The sequence below is a fragment of the Athene noctua genome, chromosome 5, assembly GCF_965140245.1.
Source record: "Athene noctua chromosome 5, bAthNoc1.hap1.1, whole genome shotgun sequence".
Classification (NCBI taxonomy): Eukaryota; Metazoa; Chordata; class Aves; order Strigiformes; family Strigidae; genus Athene; species Athene noctua.
The window spans coordinates 21,443,762-21,465,416 of record NC_134041.1 but is presented as its reverse complement, the minus strand read 5'-3'; the positions used below and the strand labels follow the sequence as shown (position 1 = coordinate 21,465,416).

The 21,655-nt window shown below is 38.6% G+C and overlaps 1 protein-coding gene across 2 annotated transcripts in view; it reads right to left on the bottom strand.

The window, feature by feature from the left end:
- Positions 1-7,251: 7,251 nt before the first annotated feature.
- The window catches only part of PLPPR4 (phospholipid phosphatase related 4), a 34,326-nt gene continuing 19,922 nt past the window's right edge, over positions 7,252-21,655 (bottom strand). Inside the window, exons 4-7 of one of the 2 annotated variants that reach the window (XM_074906633.1) lie at positions 20,126-20,321; positions 15,341-15,398; positions 13,926-14,099; positions 7,252-11,931 (exon numbers count right to left, since the gene is read on the bottom strand). In XM_074906633.1, the coding sequence (XP_074762734.1) occupies positions 10,594-11,931; positions 13,926-14,099; positions 15,341-15,398; positions 20,126-20,321 (1,766 nt within the window). In that variant the 3' untranslated portion in view covers positions 7,252-10,593. The remainder of the gene's footprint in view (positions 11,932-13,925; positions 14,100-15,340; positions 15,399-20,125; positions 20,322-21,655) is intronic. The other variant, XM_074906635.1, reaches the window with a different exon arrangement.

Below are 21,655 nucleotides of genomic sequence, written 5' to 3'. Positions count from 1 at the left end.
ACAAACACAGGGAGATACTGTACTTCCCAAAACATGTGCAGTCTAAGGAAAAAGAAAAGTAATGATACGGTAAAGGGAAGAAATGGGTAAACACGACCTATTGTATAGAGTTGTAGTTTTTGTGAAAAAAGAAGGGAGGGTACTAGGACATGGCATCAGTGCTATGGTGAGGAGTGCTAGATAGTATAAAATTAAAAAAAACCCCAGGATTTCCACTTTTCTAAGAGCAGTAAAAGAAAATGGAAGAAAATGGAGATAGCAAAGGTTTCCAGACCTTCTTGTCCTTGTTCTTTCCATGCTGGTGAATCACTGAACCCTGCTACTACTACCCCAGGTTTGTAATTTCCCAGGCTCTTATTGTTAACAATTTTCAAAGCCCAAAGCCTCACACAGACTACTTACGCTGGAACAAGGAGAGCCAGGGCTGCACTGAGACTGTGTGGATCCACATGTTCTACATAGTTGTGCTAAGGATAGTGCATCTGGTTTCTTACTGGCACTTACCAAATAATTCTGGTTATTCCAAGGGAATGTTTCTTTTTATTTTTTAATCTTTAAATTTAATCCACCCATCAATCATATATGTGTCCATGTGTGTGCCATATTTTGACATTATGTCATATCAGGATTGCTTACCTGGGGCAGAGCTGTAAGTGGTAGCAGCAGCTAGAAGATTCCCTATTAGATATGGGATATATATGAGGCTGTTTAATCAGTGTACATTCACTCAGATTTGTCTGGCTCCAGTCAATTCAGTGGAATTTACATCCTGAAAACACTGAGTGATTATGTTAGCTAACATACAGTTGCAGAAATTTTTAACATCCATTATGACAGTTAAAGATTCTTGTACATTATAACTGGGTCTTCACTGTCCCAAGAGGCACTACAATTATTTTTTTTTTCCCCCCAAGGTGATGAAGATGACAGTTTGAAAAGAAATAATGTACAAGATACAAACCTTCTGTCCTTTTGTCTCACCTTCGTAATTAACACTTACTACTATGGTATATACCAAACACTCTCAAGGAGTAAAAAGAAGGCCAACCCAAACAGAAGAGTTTTCTTTCTTAACACTCCTTTCAGGCAATTAGGAGCAGAAGACTCATAAATCTGAACTTTGTGTTCAGTGGAGAGACAATATAGTCAACAGAGATGTGGCATAATAGATGCCCAGAGATCAACACTGCTGAGCCAAAGGCTGTTCTTTCCTCAGCGAGGTAAAGAGTCACCAGAATCAACTGAATGCCCATCAAAATGTCTAAAAATGTGTACTGCTTCCGTATTTGGAAAGTATATGTCTTCCTAAAAAGACATAGATTGAAGTACTTTCAACACTTTCATGCTTAACATGATAGATCTGTGATATTCATATCCAGAAGCTTCTGCTAGCATTGGTTGTTCTATGGTATTGTACCAGAGATGTGTAAACATTGCAAATATCTGAACTTCTGGATTAATAGCTTCTTAATTCAATTGAATTTCCTGTTCTGGAAAGATGAAAGGTCTTTCCATTAATGCAGGACACAATTACTGCAGTTTACATAAGGTCAATTCATGCTTTTTAATACAAAGCAGCATTACTGTGTAAGCTGCTGCCACTGAGTACAATTATGCAGTGAAATCCATGTAGGAGTGCATTTAAATGGAACACCTTATTTTGGCCTCACAGGAGAGAGCAAAACTGAATAATTTTCAAACATATAATTTTTTTTTCCATTTAAGTGATATCATCAGAATTCTACCAGGAACTGGCAGCACTCAGTAAAGATGAATACAGTTGCAGGAGATTATAACATCTACCCAATGTCACCTTTGTGCCCTAAATATAATACGCATAACAGATACTATATCTTCCCTGTAAGTTATTATACTACTAATTTGTTTCATGTAGTCAAATTCTTTTAAGGAAGTGAGAATCAGGTGGGTTCAAAATTCAATGTATCAGCTATATCTCAATGCTACACTCTCTCTGGATAATCTAATGCTGCATGGTGCCATAATTTTAAAGCAGAAATACATTTGCACTTCACTATAGAATTATGAATAATGAGATACTGACTACAGAAAAATAACATTTCAGCCTTGAACTGTTGTCATTATAATTTTTTCTAAAAGTAAACTTTTAAAGTCCAGTTTCTGCAGTGATTTAGACAGTGGCTTATTTTTATTTGTTAAGAGTACATTGATGCCCATAAAGCAGTTGTGCTTTAGGTGAACGGGTTGGTAAGACTTTACAAGACCGGTACAAGACTGGCTTTAATAGAGAATGAGATGCGCAATGTTGTAGCGTATGGTTCTGGCAGTTGGATTCCTAATGTACAAGAAAGTACCATTGAAACATGAGAGATGGTCTTGCATTAGAAATATGAAATTTGAACTTCTGTGGGAAATAGTTACAAAACCTGCACAAGGAAAGCACCCTGTAACTGCTGTAGGGTTATTGCCTGGATAAGAAATGAAGGATCAGGCACTATAGCTTTTTTTCATTTTTCTGAGGATACAGAGCACCCTGGACATCAGATTAAAGCTTCTGAATGACATTTAATCCTTACTATTTTTAGAGTTTTTCATCTCCAGTTTTCTATTAGTTATTAAGTCCTGTTAGAAAGCATGCCAAGCCTGTGAAGCTATGTTGTATTATATATACTGATTGATCATCATGTATCTGTTCAGATTTTAAAGTTCTTATTGAACAAAGCAAGTTAGATGCAGTTTGTGGTACACTGCTGATCTGTGGTTCACTGCCACACTGCTGAGTGTGGCAATGATGCAGTATATCTAGCATCAACATTTGTTTTTGTGGCAGCAGATCTCTTGCCAAGTCTCTCTACAGGTTTTTCTTTATAACAACAGACCATTTATACAATCTTAACACTGCTTAAGTGGCATACAACTACTACTGCTGCCCAGCTCACCATCCTTGCTGAAAATCCACTCTGTAAGCTTGACCTGCCAATATTCTCCTCTCAAGAGTTCTGAAGTATTTTCATTGTGTTAGTTCCACATCCAGTGTTGAATTAGTTACGCAATTTTCCAAATTTTTAATCTTAAATCTCATAAAGTATTCATGTAGCTTTTGTATCACTCACAGATTAAAATATGCTCTGATCAGTCCCTTTGATTCCTCCTCAGCCCCCTCCTGATGACAGGAGCTCAGGGGGCTTTGTAACCTAGGTACATTTTGTATATTAACTATGGAGGAAATTAATTGTTTTACAGTGACCCAGTGTTCAATGATTTGATGAATAATTGAAGAGGGATTAAGAAAGAACTGATTATACTAATTATCTGCCTACTCCACTTGATAAACATCATGTACAAATTTAAAAATGATGATTTTGTGATTTGTTAAGTGCTGCTTAATCTTCCATTTTGGAAAGCACCTTAAACTTTCTCCTGACTCATTAGAACTTTCTCCTGACTAATTTTTTTTTCTTGGGTAAATTCTAGGATTTTTTTTTTTTTGCTAATTTGTATCTAAATTCTTCTACTTGCATCATAAAAAAAGTTAGTGAAGGAGATCTTTCATAAATCCCATTAAAAATTAGAGCATTTTAAGAAACCTCTTTCAGTGGTCTGCCTTGGTTTAGCAGATTAGACAAGTCTGCAATCTGTTAAGACATACAGAGCTCACAGCACTTTTGTATTACCAAACAGAATGGGATATATATAAAGTTTTAGCAGTCCTGATCATTTAAACCACATGCTTCTCCCATTTTTCTGTTCGTTATTTAAAGGTAGAAACCTAATTTTCCCTGGTAGTAAACCAAGTCATTAATTTGGCATCAAATCCATGGTAGTTCTCAGGAAACTAAAACCTGGAAGTGGCCAAAGCCTACAACTATTCCCCTGCCAGGCTGATGCACTTGCAGTGTTGTGAATTATAGGTTGCTGGAACCACTTCTGTGAAAACTCTCCTCTCTGATAAGAGTGAAGATAATTGTTTCAGACTATACAGAAAGATAAGAAGTACCAAAGGAAACTGCAACTGATACTGTGTAGAGGTTTTAGCTAATACTTCTTTTGGGCCTAGGAATAAATTTTCGGCTCCAGTTGGTGCTCTGCTAAAGGAAGTGTACACCTGTCAATCTGATAAGTATCCACAGCTCTTTTGGTACTACGCAAACAAGTTCCAGGGTGACTGGCCCTCAGGGCAAATTATGTAGCCCGGCAATGGACATCACATGAATAGATGTATGAAAGAAGAATGCATACTGAAGACTCTGATAAACATAGGATGTACTAATTGAAAAAACATAGCTAGTTTTAGGGAAAGTTCAAATACAGCTACTGTTTGCAAAGCATTGATTATATTGTCATATACTTTACAGAGAAACATGAGCAAATCTATTGCTCTCAGTTGTGTGATGTTATTCTCTTAGCAGAGCTAGTTTTCTGGCCCCAGTACAGTGTGGGAACAGACATTGTAATCAACAAGCTCAGTTTGAAACAGGAACAGAAATAGGAAAAGAATCAAATTCTGTTGATCACACCACACCCAGATATAGTCCAGTCTCATCTAAATGATTTGGTGAGAGAGCGGAGCTTTCTCTTATGCATCATTTAGTTCCTGCAGACACTTGACACATCCACAAATCCTCATGACTCTCATTTCTCTCAGAGCACCACTGGAAAAATAATACAGTTGGAAAAATCCGAATGACAGTTGGCCTTTGAAGGTAGTGAGATTTTTCTGGAAGAAAAAAAGAAAAACCCCCTTGTTTCCCCCCCCCCCCCCCCCTTTTTTTTTTTTTTTTTCTCAAATGTAAGAGCTGCTTTCTAGGTCTGAGCAGACTTGCTTTCGTTCTGGATGACTTCTCATCTTAGCTCTTTTTTAGCAGGGCTATGCTGGTGGAACCATGGAATGTGCAAGTTTCCCATTATGCTTTATGGCCAACCACTGGAGGAACAGATTTCTTCTATGGGAGGTATAACCAAATGGTGCCTTTATGCATATTTGGAATGCCTGATGAGATTACTGCAGGCAAAGCAGAAAAATTTTGGAGAAAGTATTTGCAGCCTTCCCACAATTTGTTCTTCGATTTAAATTATCTGTTTAGCTTTCTTTTCCTAAAGCCTGGGTTGAACATGTTAACTTTTGTTATGTGTGTTTCCACATATATGCTGGTGGAGTTCCTTACTTTCGTTTTGAATGTGCAGTGTGGAGACACTTGTTAGTTTTGTCCAATGCTTGATACATTCTGTGCTATAAGGCCTATGAAGAGATTTTATTCATGATTTTATGAACCAGGATTGTAATGCCTTTAGAATGTTCCTGCCAAATCAGCTGTGCACTGATCTGTCATATAAAAGGCCTTCATAAATCTGTACCAGATTGATTACAGTACAGTCTTTTCTTACGTGGCTTCTTACATCAAGACCTCTGAAACTCTTAAAATCCAGCACAAAATAGATTTCAGTTTCAGTTTAATCACTCACATCCTTGAAAACTCCTTTGCATTATTAGATACAGTCATCAATCTGGATCACAGTGAGCTCTCTTAATTTAGTGATGGTGTTGCTGTAGCCAGAATGGTCTAAGAGAGTATGACAAGGTTTGTCAGCAGAGGTAACTTCTCATCTTTGAGCAAGTTTTATAATATAACCTCTACATCAAAGGTACCCTTCAGAGAGAGAGAGACTTCATTTTTAGCCTAGCTTTAGATGCTTAAAATGTGCCTTTTAAAATGTTTAAACTAATTGTCTAGGCCCTTCTGTGGTCCATGGAAGGGGCCATTCTCAGAGAACTCATCAGATGTGTACGAGATATCAGCTTTCAGCAGAGTCCCTAGCAGGATCTGTTTTACTCTCTTGCACTCCTTCCCTGGGTCTGTCCAAGCCATACCTGGCATGTTGCTGCCCATAGCTTTCCCAGGCTACCATGTCCTAGAGGACGGGACACCACAACCTTGGTCCCTAGCCCACATGCTTCACACAGCCTCGTTCAAGGCAGTCATCTGCTGTGGCAGAGAACCTGTTGCCACACCAGCATCTGCTGGTGGCCAAAGGAGAGGCCTCTCCTGAAACCGGCTACTTGTGCTGTGGGGTCAGAACATTCTCCAGCCACAGGCAGAGAGCATCTTCAGCCACCACAGAGGGAGCAGTATCACAACAGTACGTACGCTCCCTCTGAGAGGTGACAAGCTGTTTTCTGATTCTCTACTGCCCAAGGACCCCTGTCCTAAATTGTCATGAAAGTCCTGGGACAGGGTTTGCCAAGTGATCCAGATTTGCACCACAGCTTGGGGTGACACCAGTCATTCCCAGCATGCCTTTGCTGGGAGCACAGCTCGTGTATGATGCTGCAGCAGGGTCCTGCCTGGAGGCGGCAGTGCCATCAGCTGCGCAGTCTGTCTGCCACCCCACTCAAGGCAGGGCTAGAAGAACATGCACCTACAAAGTGGCAGCTGCACAAAGGCCCAGGCACATGTGGGAAAGCTTCTCGGTGTGTTTGCTTTGCTGCTGTGTATTGCAGGGGCCCTGCTAGTACCTGTGGTCCTTATTATGCCATTGGCAATGTCTGTGCATGCCTCAGCTGTAACAGTGTCTTCCATCCCAGGAACTTAGGGCCCTGCTGCTCCCCTGTTTCAAGACAGGCTTGGAGATAGTGTTTGCTGTAACATACCTTGTGTGGCTTCTAGATAAGACTGTTTCTGACAGCATGCTGCTACACATCATGTTTTTCACTGTTGCCAGCAAAGGGTGTATGTCACTTGATGATTCCTGCATCCTAACTTCTTCCCCTGGGAAAAGCCCATCCTCTCAGGTTTGCTCCTGACACCTGCTCTGTTCTCATTCACAAATCCAAGGTAGGCCTTGCTGTGTCCGGCAGCTCTACCCAGCGCTAGCAAGGTGGTTTAAAGGCACTAGGGGCTTAGCAGTGCAGCTGGTCCTGCAGAATGATCTAGCAGATGTGTCCTCACACGGCCTGAATTTCCCAAGTTACTTGCTTTCTTTTTTTGTAAAATGTTTTTTGGACAGAGACAAGCTTGTTTGGGCACTGTTCCTCACAACTTCTTACAACTGAGGTTTCCCAATGATGACCATTTTTACATGTCCTGAGATATAACTAATATTGAAAAATAATTTGGGAGGGAATGAGTGTTTGCTTCACCACAGAGATGACTATCAATGAGGAATTTTATCTTTATTTTCATGATGTTAGCACAATAAACTCACACAGTAGCATTGATCTGTACTTATTTAACAAAATACATTTATAGCAATTTACAAATTCTTTTCCATTTGAAAACGTTGCATAACATTTTATTAAACACAATACTTTATATAGAGAATTCTCATTTAAAAACATATTTTATTTTTGAGTATTTTCTTTTCTCAGTAAAGCACAGCCTAACAAAGAAATTCGTGCCTGTTAGCAAGTAAGAAAATCAGAACACTAAGAAGATGTCACCTGTCAATTTATTTGATTAATTTTAAATTAAGGTATCAGTGGAATGTAAACAAAGAGTAATTTTACAAAAGGCTCCTTATCAAATATACATGCAGAGGTCTGAGTTCCAATGTATATATTATTACATTTCTGCTCTCTAATGCAATATAATTTGATAAGCCATTATTAAAAACAGTAGCCTTTGGCACTTTGAGTAAAAAAGAATATATCAATATTTATGTAAAGAACACAATTTCAATGATTACACAAGAGCTTTAAAATCTTTTGTTAAGAAATAGGAAACCTTTGAAAAATATCACACTGCACTTGAAATAGTGCAGCAAGTTTTAGAGTAATAAAAGCAACACATATGCCAATATATATCTGACTAAAACCAAGGAATAAAGAACAAACACTCCCACCAGGAATCCTGCTGTTTCCAAAACAGCTAAATTGCCAGAGGGAACATTTTCTAATCTTTGCTTTATTGCCATTATTCTCCATTTCATTTTTCCATTATTTCCAGGTTCATCTACTTATGTTCTTTTCCCCTGCACTTACAAACTAACAAATGATTGCATCTTATTTCCCTGCACTGATAGGCCAACAGTGATTGTGTCTTACCCATTCCCTTAAAGCTAATCCTACCTGCTTTATCATGTACCTAGACTAAACTAAATTCAAAGAGTTTTGTTCATGATAATCCACGTGTTTGTAATTCCTAGGAATCTTGTACAAAATTTGATATTAAATACCAAGGACTAAAGATTCATCCTTTTAAAAAGGAAAAACAAATCTTGACTTGTAAATACTAGAGTCTGAGAACATATTTCTAAAAAAATTACTGGTTTTTTTTTCCCGGCAGCTATGATTATTTTTCCCAGTTAATGTGCCTTAAAGGGTGTCTTCAACATACTGTGCCTTTAACATATACAATATGCTGCAACCTTGCTGGTTAGCTTCTTACATGTAACCTGCAGAATACTTCCTCCCAGTTATCAAATGTATGATGGGGTTGGTCTTCTATCACTAGCATGAAAAGTGTGTTCATTTCCTTAAGGACCAACACTCTTTCTCAGGACCGGGTGACGGGTAGGTGAGGGAAGCATTGCCTGACAGGGTTGGCTGACAGCACTCAGATAAGCCTGGAGCACCTGTATAACTGGGAAGGTATATAAAGCTTTCCATTGACTCTCAATCCCTTCTATTCAGATTAGCAAACACCATCCTCATACTTCTGAAATTACTTAGGATTGGGGTTGGGTTTGGGATTTTGTTTTGGTTTTGAGGGGTTTTTTTTGTGGGTGTGGGGGTTTTTTTTGGTCTGTCTGTGCGTTGTGCTATTTGTCTTCTCAGGACAGGATGATTCTTCCTTCTACCTCCTATTTGGCTGGGGTAGGGTGGGCTTTTCCTCAGAGTTCTGTGGGGTAGGGTCTGTAGACAGGTTCTGACTATGTAGTATGTAATCTGGTTCTCTAATACCCTAAATCAGAAGAGGAATAGAGCAAAACACTCCTCTCAAGAAGTCAGAGAACAGACCTGATCTGCTACTACTTATTTGGTGAGGGCACCACTAAACCATTGCCTCACCCTCCTAGCAGGGGAGCTGGGAGGTGTCTGGTAGTAGTTCTCTTTCAGGTGGAAATAATTTAAGAGAGAATGAGGAGCTGAACTGGGTGAGCACTGCCCCTGGCTTCCTTCATCGTTTAAGTCAGAGCCAAATGTAATGGGGCATTTCTTCTAGCATGCCCAGGATATGCTATGCTTATTCCTTTCAGAGCTTATCCTTTCAACAATTTTTGGCAATGGAGATTTTTAGCAGGCAAATTCTTTTGTTATATTCAAAGTTCAATTTACTAAAATAATCTGTGTTCTCTCAGGTGTGGAGACACTCCATATTCTTAGGTGCAGAAACCCTCCATATTCTTAAGTGGCAGTGGTGGGAAAAAATATAATGCTTAAGAAGGCTCTGGAGGGTGTCTCAAGGGAGGTGAACAGTAGTAGTGGCACAATGCAACACTCATTCAGTGATTCTGCAATACCAAGGCATTCCATTTTTAAAGCGAAGCATAAATCCCCTAGATGATGGTGACTGGGGTGAAACTTGTGATTGTTCTTGTGGCACACTAAGCAAGTGAGGTCAATGACTGCTTCTAAGTGTGAGCTATGATATTAATTGGAAGCTGGTCAGGAAAGTGGCCATTTATTTTTATTTACTCATGGCTCACCTTTCACATCTGCACTTCTTGCAGTTATTGGTGTCCTGCATTATACGGTTAAAAACTAATAGAAAAACAGAAGGGTTGCTGAAGGACAGAATAAGAGGTTTAAAAATGTGAAATCTGAATTATTTGTAGTACTTTAAAAGACCCCTTAAAAACATAATTTAAAACAATTCTACAAGTTAGCCAACTAAGAAGCAGCCTCTTCATTAGTAGCACCTGTTCTTAAACAAAAGTTGAGCAGTAGCAGCAAAACTATTCAAAATAGATAGTTATTCCATTCTAATGGAATGTCACCCACACATTTTTTGTTGCAGTAGACATCTTAAAGAACTACACAAAACCTTTGCAATCTTTGAATGTGACAGATCCACTATAACAAAGCTGTAAATATTTCCTACGCTAAATGAATGCAGCCAGCATCATCATAGTATTAGCAATATTACTTTTAAAGTAACTGCACATCAATATGTCATGTGTTTGTAGAGTCTAATAAGTATGCATTTTTTCAAAACATGTAAAGTTATCATCAGCACCATCCTGTATTAAAGATTTGGTGCAAATTCTGCAAAGGTGAATATATACCACTGATACAGCATTTGCTGTGAAAAATTCAGTTAATTTTGGACACATAAATAAAATAAAAAGTTGGCACATTCAGGAAATAAAGTGTCTGTGTTCAAGATCATTGTTTTGATTGATATCATCACCCTCAGATAAACCTTTTGAGTCTGAAGAAACAAGTTGCATGAAAATGTTTCACATTAGTTAGGTTCTGGCATTGTGCTTTTCCCCCCACCACATGCTTTTCACAGGCTCATGCACATTGCACATCAGCAGTGTTCAACATCAGTTGGGCTGCTGGTCAATAATTTGGCACAACAAAGGTAAATATCAGCTCAAAACGAAGAGAGCAGAACCTGTGTCAAGATGTGTTTACTATGTGGTGGTATGGACCAGCTGATATGTCTCCTCTCATTCTTTGTATGCTCGTGTCGGGGATGTGCCTTTATAGAAGATGTTTCTGGTGTTCTCTGGACTGCTCCCTCTCTCAGGGATTAAAATGATGTTACCTTTTCTTCGAAGTGTTGAGTCCCGGCTAGAAGAAATGGACAGAGTCTCAGAGCCAATCTCGCTTCCCTCCACTGGCGTGACTCTTATCGTAGTGATTCCATGATGGTGATGCTCACTGTTATCTATGTTGCTCCTTTTCCTGTCTCCTGACCCATAACTGTCTTTTAAGGAGTCACAGCTCTCAGAGTCTCTGTTAAGATCATTTAGCTCATATGTCTGACGAAGGGTGACTTTTTCAGGACCTTTCCATTTCCATGATCCACTTCCTTCACCTTCTGATGGCATCTGAATTACAGGTCTGTTATTTTCTGGATGGGCCTCAACTCTGACAATGCTGCTTGGCTCATGGTCTGTCAGGGTTTTATATCTGATGGCTCCTGTACAGGTGACTGTGCTTCCCTCTGAACTCTTTGGACTGCCCTGAAGCACTCCTTGCTGCTTAGACATGGCTATTACTTGCATGATTCTTGGCTGGCTATTGCTTCTACATGCAACACTCTTCTCAGCAGCTTTCAACCATTTAGCTCTAGCTGAACTACTTTTGGGTGATGTGTTCACATTCTCCTGAGTCTCTTCAGGAATATGCACTAGCTGGGATGAGCCAGGACGTGACTGAATAGAGACCCTTGGCCCACCAGACAGACCTGAGTTGTTACAGCCTGGTACACTACCAGGTTGAATTTTCAGGTACTGGCTAGTTGGGCCATGATGATCACCATTTACACCCACTCTGGAGGGTTCTGAGCTTGACCTCATTTCAATAGACCTTGGTGGTGACTGGCCAGATTCGGTCTCTATTACTTGCAGTGACAACTTTCGACTTTCATTCTTGTTCTTCCACTGGGAAAGCAGCTGTTTGGAACGAGCAGAATCCATTGACGCGTGTATTGTTGCATTTCGTCTTGCTGGATCTTCCAACGATGGTGTGTTGACTCTTGGCAAAGTATTGCTGAAAGTAACCATATTTTCCTTTCCCATTGGGCTTCGTGGTGTTATTATTTCTACATCAGCATTTGCTCTCTTGATATTCGTCAGAGACCCTGAATCTCTGTGGTTTCTATTCAGGATACTTTCTGTACGGTGAGAGACAATACCATCACTGCTGCTACCATTTTTCCCTGGCAGGATTCTGTTGGCATCTTGACTGAGGTCTGTCAAAGACCTTAGAGGTTCTCTGTGAAAATTTGGGTGAAACACATTCTCGTCACTTGGTAAGAAGTTCCCCACAGCATACAGGCCCTGATATTTGAACAGAAGCATCAACAATCAGTTATGGGAAAAAAAGAGGCATTTTAAGGTATTTTAATTTTATTCTTCTGCCTTTAAATAAATACTGACTGATAGAATTAGTCCAGCTTAACCAAGAGGGTACACTCACTTCCCTTTCCTCACTGCTGTATCCTCATTCCAAATTCAGCCCTCAGTCTGGTACATTTAGATATATATGAAGTAGTCTCAGTAAGATAACTAGGGCACATAGTTCATGGCAATAAATAGTTGAGGAAAAGATTGAGCCGCCCTCAGTTTTCTTCATTATATAAAGCGACAGATACAGCTGAAGAAAGAATGTTTGGTTACAAAAATAACAAAATAAATGTTTGCAGTCTTCTAGGCAAAGCTATTTTACATCTACACTACTGTCTGCTCTGATTTACTGGATCTTGTTACAGCTCGAGTTGTTCTGTGCTCTGTGATTCTGCCCTTTCTACTGCATAATAACAGTGTAATACAATATCTACATGATAGAACAATTTATCAACTTTAAATCAATTGCTTCCCAAGCTGCACAGAACTGTAACAAGATTTAGTTACACAACATTTTCTTATTCAGCAGACTCACTGTAAAATGCTGTTATTTTAAAAAGACTCCACTGAGAATATTCCAGGAAAGGGTTAAATGCCTGACTCAATCACTTAGGTTACTTGTTCTTTACACTCCTTTCAGGGTTATTTGTAGTTTCACATTATTCCCCTGCCTTTCCTCTTAGTGGTGTGTAGTTTTCAGGGCAGATTTTTTGGCTACTGGGTATCCAGGACAATGTAACCTCTGATACATGTTGTCATGCAACTGTATATGGAGAAGATCTAACAAAGAGCATACTTGTTTGTGGATTTCAAACATGTGAACAACAGCTCCATTTATGAGAGCCTACAATAGCTTAATCATTTAAAATAATATTCTCAACAGAGTGCCTTTCTACTCACGGTGCAATCACAGAAACTGACTTTATTACTCGTGGGGTTTCTATTATCTACCCTGGTTGCTGTTTCTTCTGCCACTGTGAAAGGCACTTTTCCCCTAGTCACCTTTGCAGACCATCTGCATGTACCTGAGATTATTTTATGACAGAAAAAAGGGGGATAGGATATGAATTTATTTTAGTATTGTACTAAAATTCATCATTGACTTCTTATGGGTCAAAAATGTTCCACTGGCTCTTAAGACTCTTCTGTTCACCTGCCCATACTGGATTGTCAATAGAAGTTCCTGATTGCTCACAGGCATTTGGGCTGACACTGTGCTGAACAGCTAGGGCAGCGACAGTCATGTTGGAGACACGCTGAGAACAGCAAGCAAAAGTAAATGCTTGATGTGCTTCCTACTGACATACAAACGGGCCTATCCTACATAGTCCCTTCCAGGACCCTTTCAAGGTGCTCCATCTGTTTCAACCCACTCCAGAGGAAAAGCATAGCAATAACCTGGCTTGGGCATCCTATTTTGCCTGCGTAATTTCCCTAGGAGCTCCAAAGACTCACAAGGGTGTAATATTGCAGGCTCACCAATTTACTCAGCTGAGTTGCTGCATATTAATTCAACCATTTTTTGAGATCATAAAGCTAACATTGGCAATATAAACGCAGGCTGGCAACAAATACCAATTAATTCAATATTTTTCTTCTGTTATGCTTGTAAGTGTGGAGTAGAAAAGATGAGTATCTTTAAGTATTTCATGAAGCACATAATGTTAGAGCTGTTTCTGTATACAATGCCAGATGATTATATACCACTTTGCGCACTGTTATGGCACTTTAAACTGCAATGCATATTTGCTTTTTCCTGTTTATTTTTAAAGTGATTACCCCCAACATCATCATCTTCAACACATTTTGACTATGTTTTTAATTATGGCACGTGACCGTGATGAAAGGTTTTCATAAAAATTACCAGTACTCTTATTATAGCCTTATCAGTTTTATTTGCTAAAACTTAACTACGTGAATATATTTACCAAATAGAGAGCAATTCCTCCTCCTATGAGAAAGCCACAGTAAACATCAACTGGATGATTCTTATACTGGGTGATACGAGTCAGACCACATATAATTCCACAGATGATAAAAGCAAAGACCAAGAGTGGTTTCAGAAGTTTTGAGGAGTCTGTTAATGTAGAATTGAAGTACATCTTGAAAAAAGAAAGAAAAGAAGAAGCAGTTGAAGAAACTTAAATTTGCCTAAGAGGATTTCTTGTGTTCAATGTTTCTTTAGATCACTATTACGCAGTAATATTGCAAGTAGTCAGTTTTATTTGCAGCCCTGTTAAAATTTGCTTACTTACTGTAGGAAGATCTGAAATCACAAGGAATGGATTTCCAAAAACATAGGCAGTGTTGCTTACTGACATCAATTAGGATAAGCACTTTATTCCTAAATACTGTTCAGAGTCAGAGCCGAAATGTTTTGTAAGTGTGACTAAGGAGGCACCGCTTCTGAAATACAGAAGCCAGATGTCATGCCAATTGAAAGCAATAACCCGTTCTAACAAAAGCTACCACCAGATGCTTTAGAGAGTAATTTCTCAACTGGGGGCCATGATGTCAGGGAGGTCACAAGAATTAAGTGGAGGTGGGTCATCAGTATTATTTCAAGTTTTGGCCTTTCCCTGGGCAGAATAAATACTGGCAAGCTCCCAGTACATGCACAATACCATTATATAATTTGATAAACTGGTTGTTATTATTGTTGTTTTTCTCTGATTTTTACAGCATGAGTGATGGAATTACGGAATTACTTCTTTTTTATTTTTTAAAAACTTCAAGTAAATGGTCACTCATACAAACATCGTAGCCCATACTGAAGAAATGTCATTGGTCAGATGTGGAAAATCAGCTGTGATCGCTGCAGCATGTCTTACAATTCGCTGCTAGTTACTGATGGTTTTTATTCACTTCCTTTGCAGTAGCACCTTGGAGGCCTCTGGGAGTGATTGTGCCAGTTCATCCATGCTGCATTTCTATGGAGGTCAAATGAAACTACATCACATAAATGTTTGTTCCTTAATGCCTCAAGTTTAAAACCAGCAAGTCAAGTGAAGACAGCAATAAAGAAAAGGCAGAACACATAAAGGTTAATTTGAATGGTACGTTAAAATATCACTCTGTAAGACATGTGAATAATATGTGGCACCAAATATACTTCAACATAACACTTTTTTTTTCTTCTTAACAGAGGATGTGAAGCAGCTGAATCTTTTCTGTATTCTTAACACAGTTGATTTTACTTCTTAGTAGTTTTATTTTGCTTTCAAACTGGGAAGATAAAAACTTATATCCATCCAGGATATCCAGGCAACACATCACTTCACTATATAAGCAAATAACTTGCTGACTTTTGTATAAAATAAAATGAACAGAGTTGGTTACTCACCGAAATGTACACTGCTGCAAAGGCTGCCAGGGTGGCATGTTGAGAAGGGAATGACTTTCTGCCAAGGAAGGACACTCAAATTATGCTTCATATTTCAAATACACTGTGCTAATGTTCACTTGAAAAAAACACTGGGTGGTACAGTCATTTTCAGCTTACACTTCCTAAGCAATATATGACCGATGAGCAATGTTTAATTTCTAAATTTCTTTTCTATAATCTGGAGAAAGGACCAATGTTGGTGAAATGCCTTTGTTTTGAAGTAACTATTCAGCATGAAATTCTTTTTGTGTACTAAGAAAAGTGTGTACTAAGGCAGTGGGAATGAGCTAAAGACCTGAATGCTTGAGAGAAATTATATGTTTATTTCTATAAATTAATTTCCATAATAACTTTTCAGTAAGTACCTAATTATACAACATATTTAATGCATGAACCTCGACCTTATGATTACTCTCACTGACTTCACTTGGACTCTCTTCAAAGTAAGGACTCATACACTTTGATAATCAGGCCTTAACTTCAGCAACTGAATTCATCATCTTCATGCCCCTGCTTTGTTGCTCTAATAAAGGGGGGATAACAGGGTGACATTCTTCTCAGAGGGGGAAAACTACATCTTTATTTGCTATGTCTACAGGTTTATTTTTAAAATTTCAGCACTTTATAACGTAAGAGTGAATGGAGCACAAGAACATGCAGAGGGCATTTTCAGAGTTACTGGGCCCCTTCCCAGCCCAGAACAAGAGGGTAAATGAAAATATGTCCAAACTGTGTGAGACAGGCAGTATCAGGTCTATTTTTGAAACTGCTGAGGGCCACCTGCTGCCATTGAAAACCTGGGGACTTGAATGATGTGGACGGGATCTTGAGTCAGAAACTACAGATAAGAAAATGAAAAGTGACAGCTTAGCCTCTACTTTTCTGACCGAGAAAAGGAGGTTTTGTGCAAGTACGAGCTGCACAGAATGAGGCCCTCAACATTTTAACATTTTTCTTATAGACCTATTTCAATCCTCTAAAAACAACAGAAGTGGTGGGAAGATGAAGGAGTGATCTTTACACAGTAGAGGGAAAACCTTAGCTGGGTGTGGATTCAGTAACACCTGTTGTACAGTGAAGATCTAGCTCATGGCTTATAGAAGCTCTAAAAAATTTTTATGACCTCTGAGTTCTATATGTAAGATGCACTGAAGATGTATAGCAGTTTATATCTGTACATTTATCTCCTTAAAATGGCATGGACGTGTAATGTAATGTGCTGGCTGTCTTGATGAAGAAGGGTATGTATATCTTGCAGCCCCAGCAGCCATGCTCATCTGAGAAAGCTCAGCTTGGACTAAGTACTTGAACAGTCATTCAGCTTTGCAGATGAGTCTTGCCCACCTTAACTGGGATCCATGTATAGCCATTTTCCTAGCAGCACCTGAGTTACTTAGTTTAAAACATCAAAGACTGCAACATAGTCCTTTACCTTTAGACAAAGACATTTTTATGCAAAGCAGCAGAGGTTTTTTGCCTATGCCTAAGTTCTTTCCTATGTATTTTGCCTTGTCTGTTCTAAATAACTCACTGGCAATTAAATGTGTGCATGTAGTTCAGTGTGAATGCCACACTGCTGACCTGAATTTGAGCCCATGGCTCCTGCAGCTTCATGACTGGCCAAGATGAAATCAGCGTGATTCCTTTTTTGTTTCTAAAGACAGACCTAAATTATTTTTCCCCTGCCTCCAACCTTTCACAAATAGTATCCCCGGGGATCAAGTTCAGGGTTGAGGACAGGAGGATGACATCAAAAATTGTAAATGTTTATAATGGCTAATCAGCTCCTTTACACTGTGCAGGTTTTAGTAGAAGCATAAATCTACTGACAGTCTCTGTGGAACTAATAGATAGATTTGTTTTGATGAATTTTAGTACCACTCAGAACTTAACTTTAATTTGATGGCATTTTTATAGTATATAAGGTGTGTCGCTATGCTACAGTCAATTTTATCTTTATTCTATTTTCTATTCATATGTTCAGGGCAAGCACAGCATGTTACAGACTAAATGCACTGTGTACTCTCTAATAGTGACACTGGTTTTGTTCCTCTATTTGTTACCTTTAATCTAAAATGAAAATAATTAAAGCTAAAAATATGTAGCCTTTTTGTATGGTTCTGAATTGAAAAGGTGAACAAAGGTCTCGAAGAAAACATGTCCTGAACTCAGAAGACAGTGTATCACTCCAAATGCTCATGCATAAGAATGTGTAGAGGGGGAACAACGAGAAAGAGCAATGCTGACAGAGAGAGTCATACTGAGTCAGAAAATCAGAAATGATAGAGGATAGATCTGAATAGAAATGACTGAAAAGGCTCTTTGAAGAGAAATGCATGAAAAGATGGACAAAGGAAACCACTGTATATGTGGGGGTGTTGCAGAAAATTATTTCATATAATCATCTGGATAATTATGTATTCTTCTCTATACTTTTCATAGGGGAGTCTAGAGGCAAATTTCTGGAGCCAAAGTTTCTGGGAAGTACAAATAAAAATTAAGACCATTAGCAATCTCAGAAGAACAAGTCCCTTACAAGCTGAAATGACTGAAGTCGAATTAACCTCCTGAGCTGGCGTAGTTATACTATAACTCCTATAGTAGATGACTGAAGGAAGTACTGAGCTAGTAGCAAGTGCTGATCACTCTGGTACAGTTTGAGACAGGCATAGGAAGCAACAATTTAATAAAGGAAAAATACAGTAAAATTGAATTAAGGAAAAACTGAGGGTGGTGCCAGAATATTATAGATCACCAAATGTATCCTCTGTGATGGGAATAAAATTGAAATATCAATATATTGTTATCTTCCTAAAGAAACAGAAACACACAAAACCTGATTAGTCTTAATATGTTACAACTAATTTAGCTGTTTTTTGGACGTGATATTTAAACTTAGGAGTGATCAGCGCTTTTGGAATGGCTACAGGCAGTCAATTCAGAGCAGTAAGCATCGTATTTGAGATGATAATGAAATGGATGAGATGTAATCATGACATTTTTTCCGCCTGCTCATGTGTATAGCTACACTGATTTCCCTGGAACACCATGTAGGTACAAGATGCTGCCTGCAAGCATCAGGCTTCAACGGCAGTATCCCACTAACAGCAAATGGTTATGGGAAAAGAGACAGTGAGGTGAAGGCTGGTACTGTAATCCTGGTTATGCCTTTCACCGCAATTATTGTCACCAAATTATTTGGGCCAAATAGAGCTACAATCCTTCATTCCAGCTCCAGATCAAGACCATATATATAAATTGCAAAGATATGGAAAACTGATCAATGCCCACTAGACGTATTTAGGACCAAATGCATCAAATAATTGAGGGTCTTTAAACATCAGTGAAATTGGTTTGTCCCAGTGAAAGAAGACAGATTATGAGATTGTTGGAAGATACTTAAGAAGTGAATGATTTGATGATTCCCAAGTGTGTTGACCATTGAAATAAATGGAAAGGCAAACAAACTGGGGATGAGATGCCTTAGTATATGGACAGAACATTTTAATAATATCCATGTGACAAAAATGTAATGCCATGAAGCATCACAAGCTAGCATCTGGGGCTGCATACAGAACTAGAAAGGAGTGCAAAGCTTTGGTGAAGTGGATGTGACAGAAGTAACACAGCTTCATGTCTACTAATCAGGTGCACAGAGAAATTAGGCAGCTGAGTCAGAGACTGAAACTGTAGTCACTTCAAACATTCTATAATTTTGCTGTAACTTTTTTTGAGAGCAGGAGATTAAAAAAAGCACCAAAATTTTGAAAGACTGCGAAACATTCAAACATTCAATGACTAACAGTCAATAAAGGTTAACCTGGTGAGGAAAAAATAGAGAAGACAGTTGTAGTCAGTGAAGAGCTTCATGACTTCTCAGTAGTGTAGTTCTTATATTTAGGACACTTCATACTAATGAAGGCCTTGAACTAACAAGTAGCAGATGTATTGGAACAGTACAACTTACTTGTTTAAATCTATGACCTGTCATCAGTAATTGAATTATCACTATTTTGTCATATTGAGCTTGTTTAGAATTAAGGTATATGATCTGGTTTATATCTTGACTGATATGCATGTCCAAAACCTGCTATTGTAAACAGTTTCTCTCCTGGCTATCTAAGTAGGGAGGCTAAAGACTAAATGATCAAGGAGGATAAACCACCAGTTAGAAATACTGTGAAAGAAAAGGCATGTGTCTGGGAACACACAGATATGCACTGTTGTGGTCTTTCCTCTAATAAAGGGATTTTTTCAATGTTGTCAATACAAAAAACGTAATCAACTAAAGAAAGAGAAAACAAACTTCTCCAACAAATCCCCAAACCACGCCTCACAAACTAAGACCAAAATGCCAGAACAGTAATGGATGTTACACAGAGGTCTCAGATAAAATACTTTCTTTGGTGACTTCTTCCCCTGCCTGTTATGGGCAGATCCCACTGGGAAAAGCAGTAGAAGCTATACATATTAATAATTGTGTAGGAAATTGTCTCCTTTGAAGGAGGGTAAATAACAAGCTACTAGTGAGTAGAATCAGAATCTGACAAAGTCTTCCAAGCCCACTGTTAGCCTAATACAGAAAATTAAACATCATTAAAAAGACACTTATGCCTCACCTTTGTTATAGAAAAATGACAAAACTCATTCACACTTTAACTAGGAAAAAAATCTTGAAAGTGGGAGAGAAAATAAAAAAGAAATAAATACTTAAAAATGTACACAATGAAGGATAGAACCAACCTTCCAGCATTAATAATACTGGTATCAGCTCCTGAGCAAATATCTTCCACAACATATGAATTCTCTGAGCAGGACACATTTAAGGATGTATAGTTAGGCTTGCAAACAGTCAGGAAATATGGTGCCTGATATCCTGTTGATAGTTGTATAATATCAGTAACAAGAGCAGTAGAACAAAGGCCAAACACATGAACACCTAGGGAAGAAATCAGTAGAGCTTGTTAACTTTATTATAAGCATAAATTAGATGAATTCATTGTGACAAAATACATTCAACAGAATTCATTGGACTCCAGAGACTTTAGCTGAAGAATAAGATGTATTTTTTTAGGAAAGCTTACTGCAAAGTTGAATTCTTTAATGTAAAAAATTATTTATGCTTGTTTTCTTCCTGTTGATGCTTTACATTGTGTTTTGATGGCTTGATGTCCTCCAACATCTTTTAATAAAAGTGAACTACACTGGAGCTGCTTCAATTTGGAAAGCAGTTTTCTGAACCGACTAAAGGACAGCCAACAATTTGAGGAGAGCATATGTGCTCATCCAGTACTGAGATACAGCTGCCCATTAGATCACTGCTCTGAGGACCTGTTCTCTTTTTACCACCGAGGACTCATCAGCTGGCAATGCCTCTGGCTGTCTTCACACCTCTGATATTTCTTGAGTATCAAGTCCTTGCCACGAGTCCAAATATTTCAGGCTTTTTGGTAATTGATCAATGTTTCTGTCTGGTTAATAATGCCAAATTCATAAGGCAGTTGAAGTAAATGCACTTGTTTTACTATTTTCAACTGCTATTCCCCTGAAGATTTACCTCTAATTCCCTACTTGTATTCATATAAATAGATTTATTTTTCATCTTAAAAGTGAAAGAATGCTAAAGTCATTAAAATGTGAAGGCATCTGTGAATTCCTAGTATGAATCAAGAATGAAATTCATGCATCTTTGAGCTTGTCTTTTTTGGTGATGGAATGGGATGCCATACAGGAGAAGTGAAGAGCATGGGGTATCTTTACAGTCCTCCTTGCTCATGTTGTAATCTACCACCCCCTCTGCTCGCTTCCTCACTGCTGCTCTTAAGAGGATGCTCTACTGGTTATAGACTGTATAACCTCTCCTGTCATTACCTCCCTGCTTGCCACACTACAGAAGGCTAGTATACCAGGTTTTCAGGCTGCTGTCCTGCAGGCTGTCTTTGCCTAGGCTGCCCATTCTAATGAAGGATTTCTGGAACAGAGAAAACCTTTCCTTTAGCCACTCATTGGTAGAGGAAATTAACTGTAAGAAGGGGAACAAAGGGCAGTTGCCTCTTCAAGTTCAGTTTTTGTAAACAACAATTAAAACAAAGCAAAATAAAATAATTCAACATGTTCCTCTCTATCATTAGGCTGCCAGGTTCTAGCTTTTTTCCAAGAGGTAGATAAACCTTTCATTTTCCAAGAGGTAGACAAACATTCCAGAAAAATAATGTCAAAACTACTGTTTCAGTCAGGTTTTTACTGTCATGCTGAATACTGTGTCAGGATCCT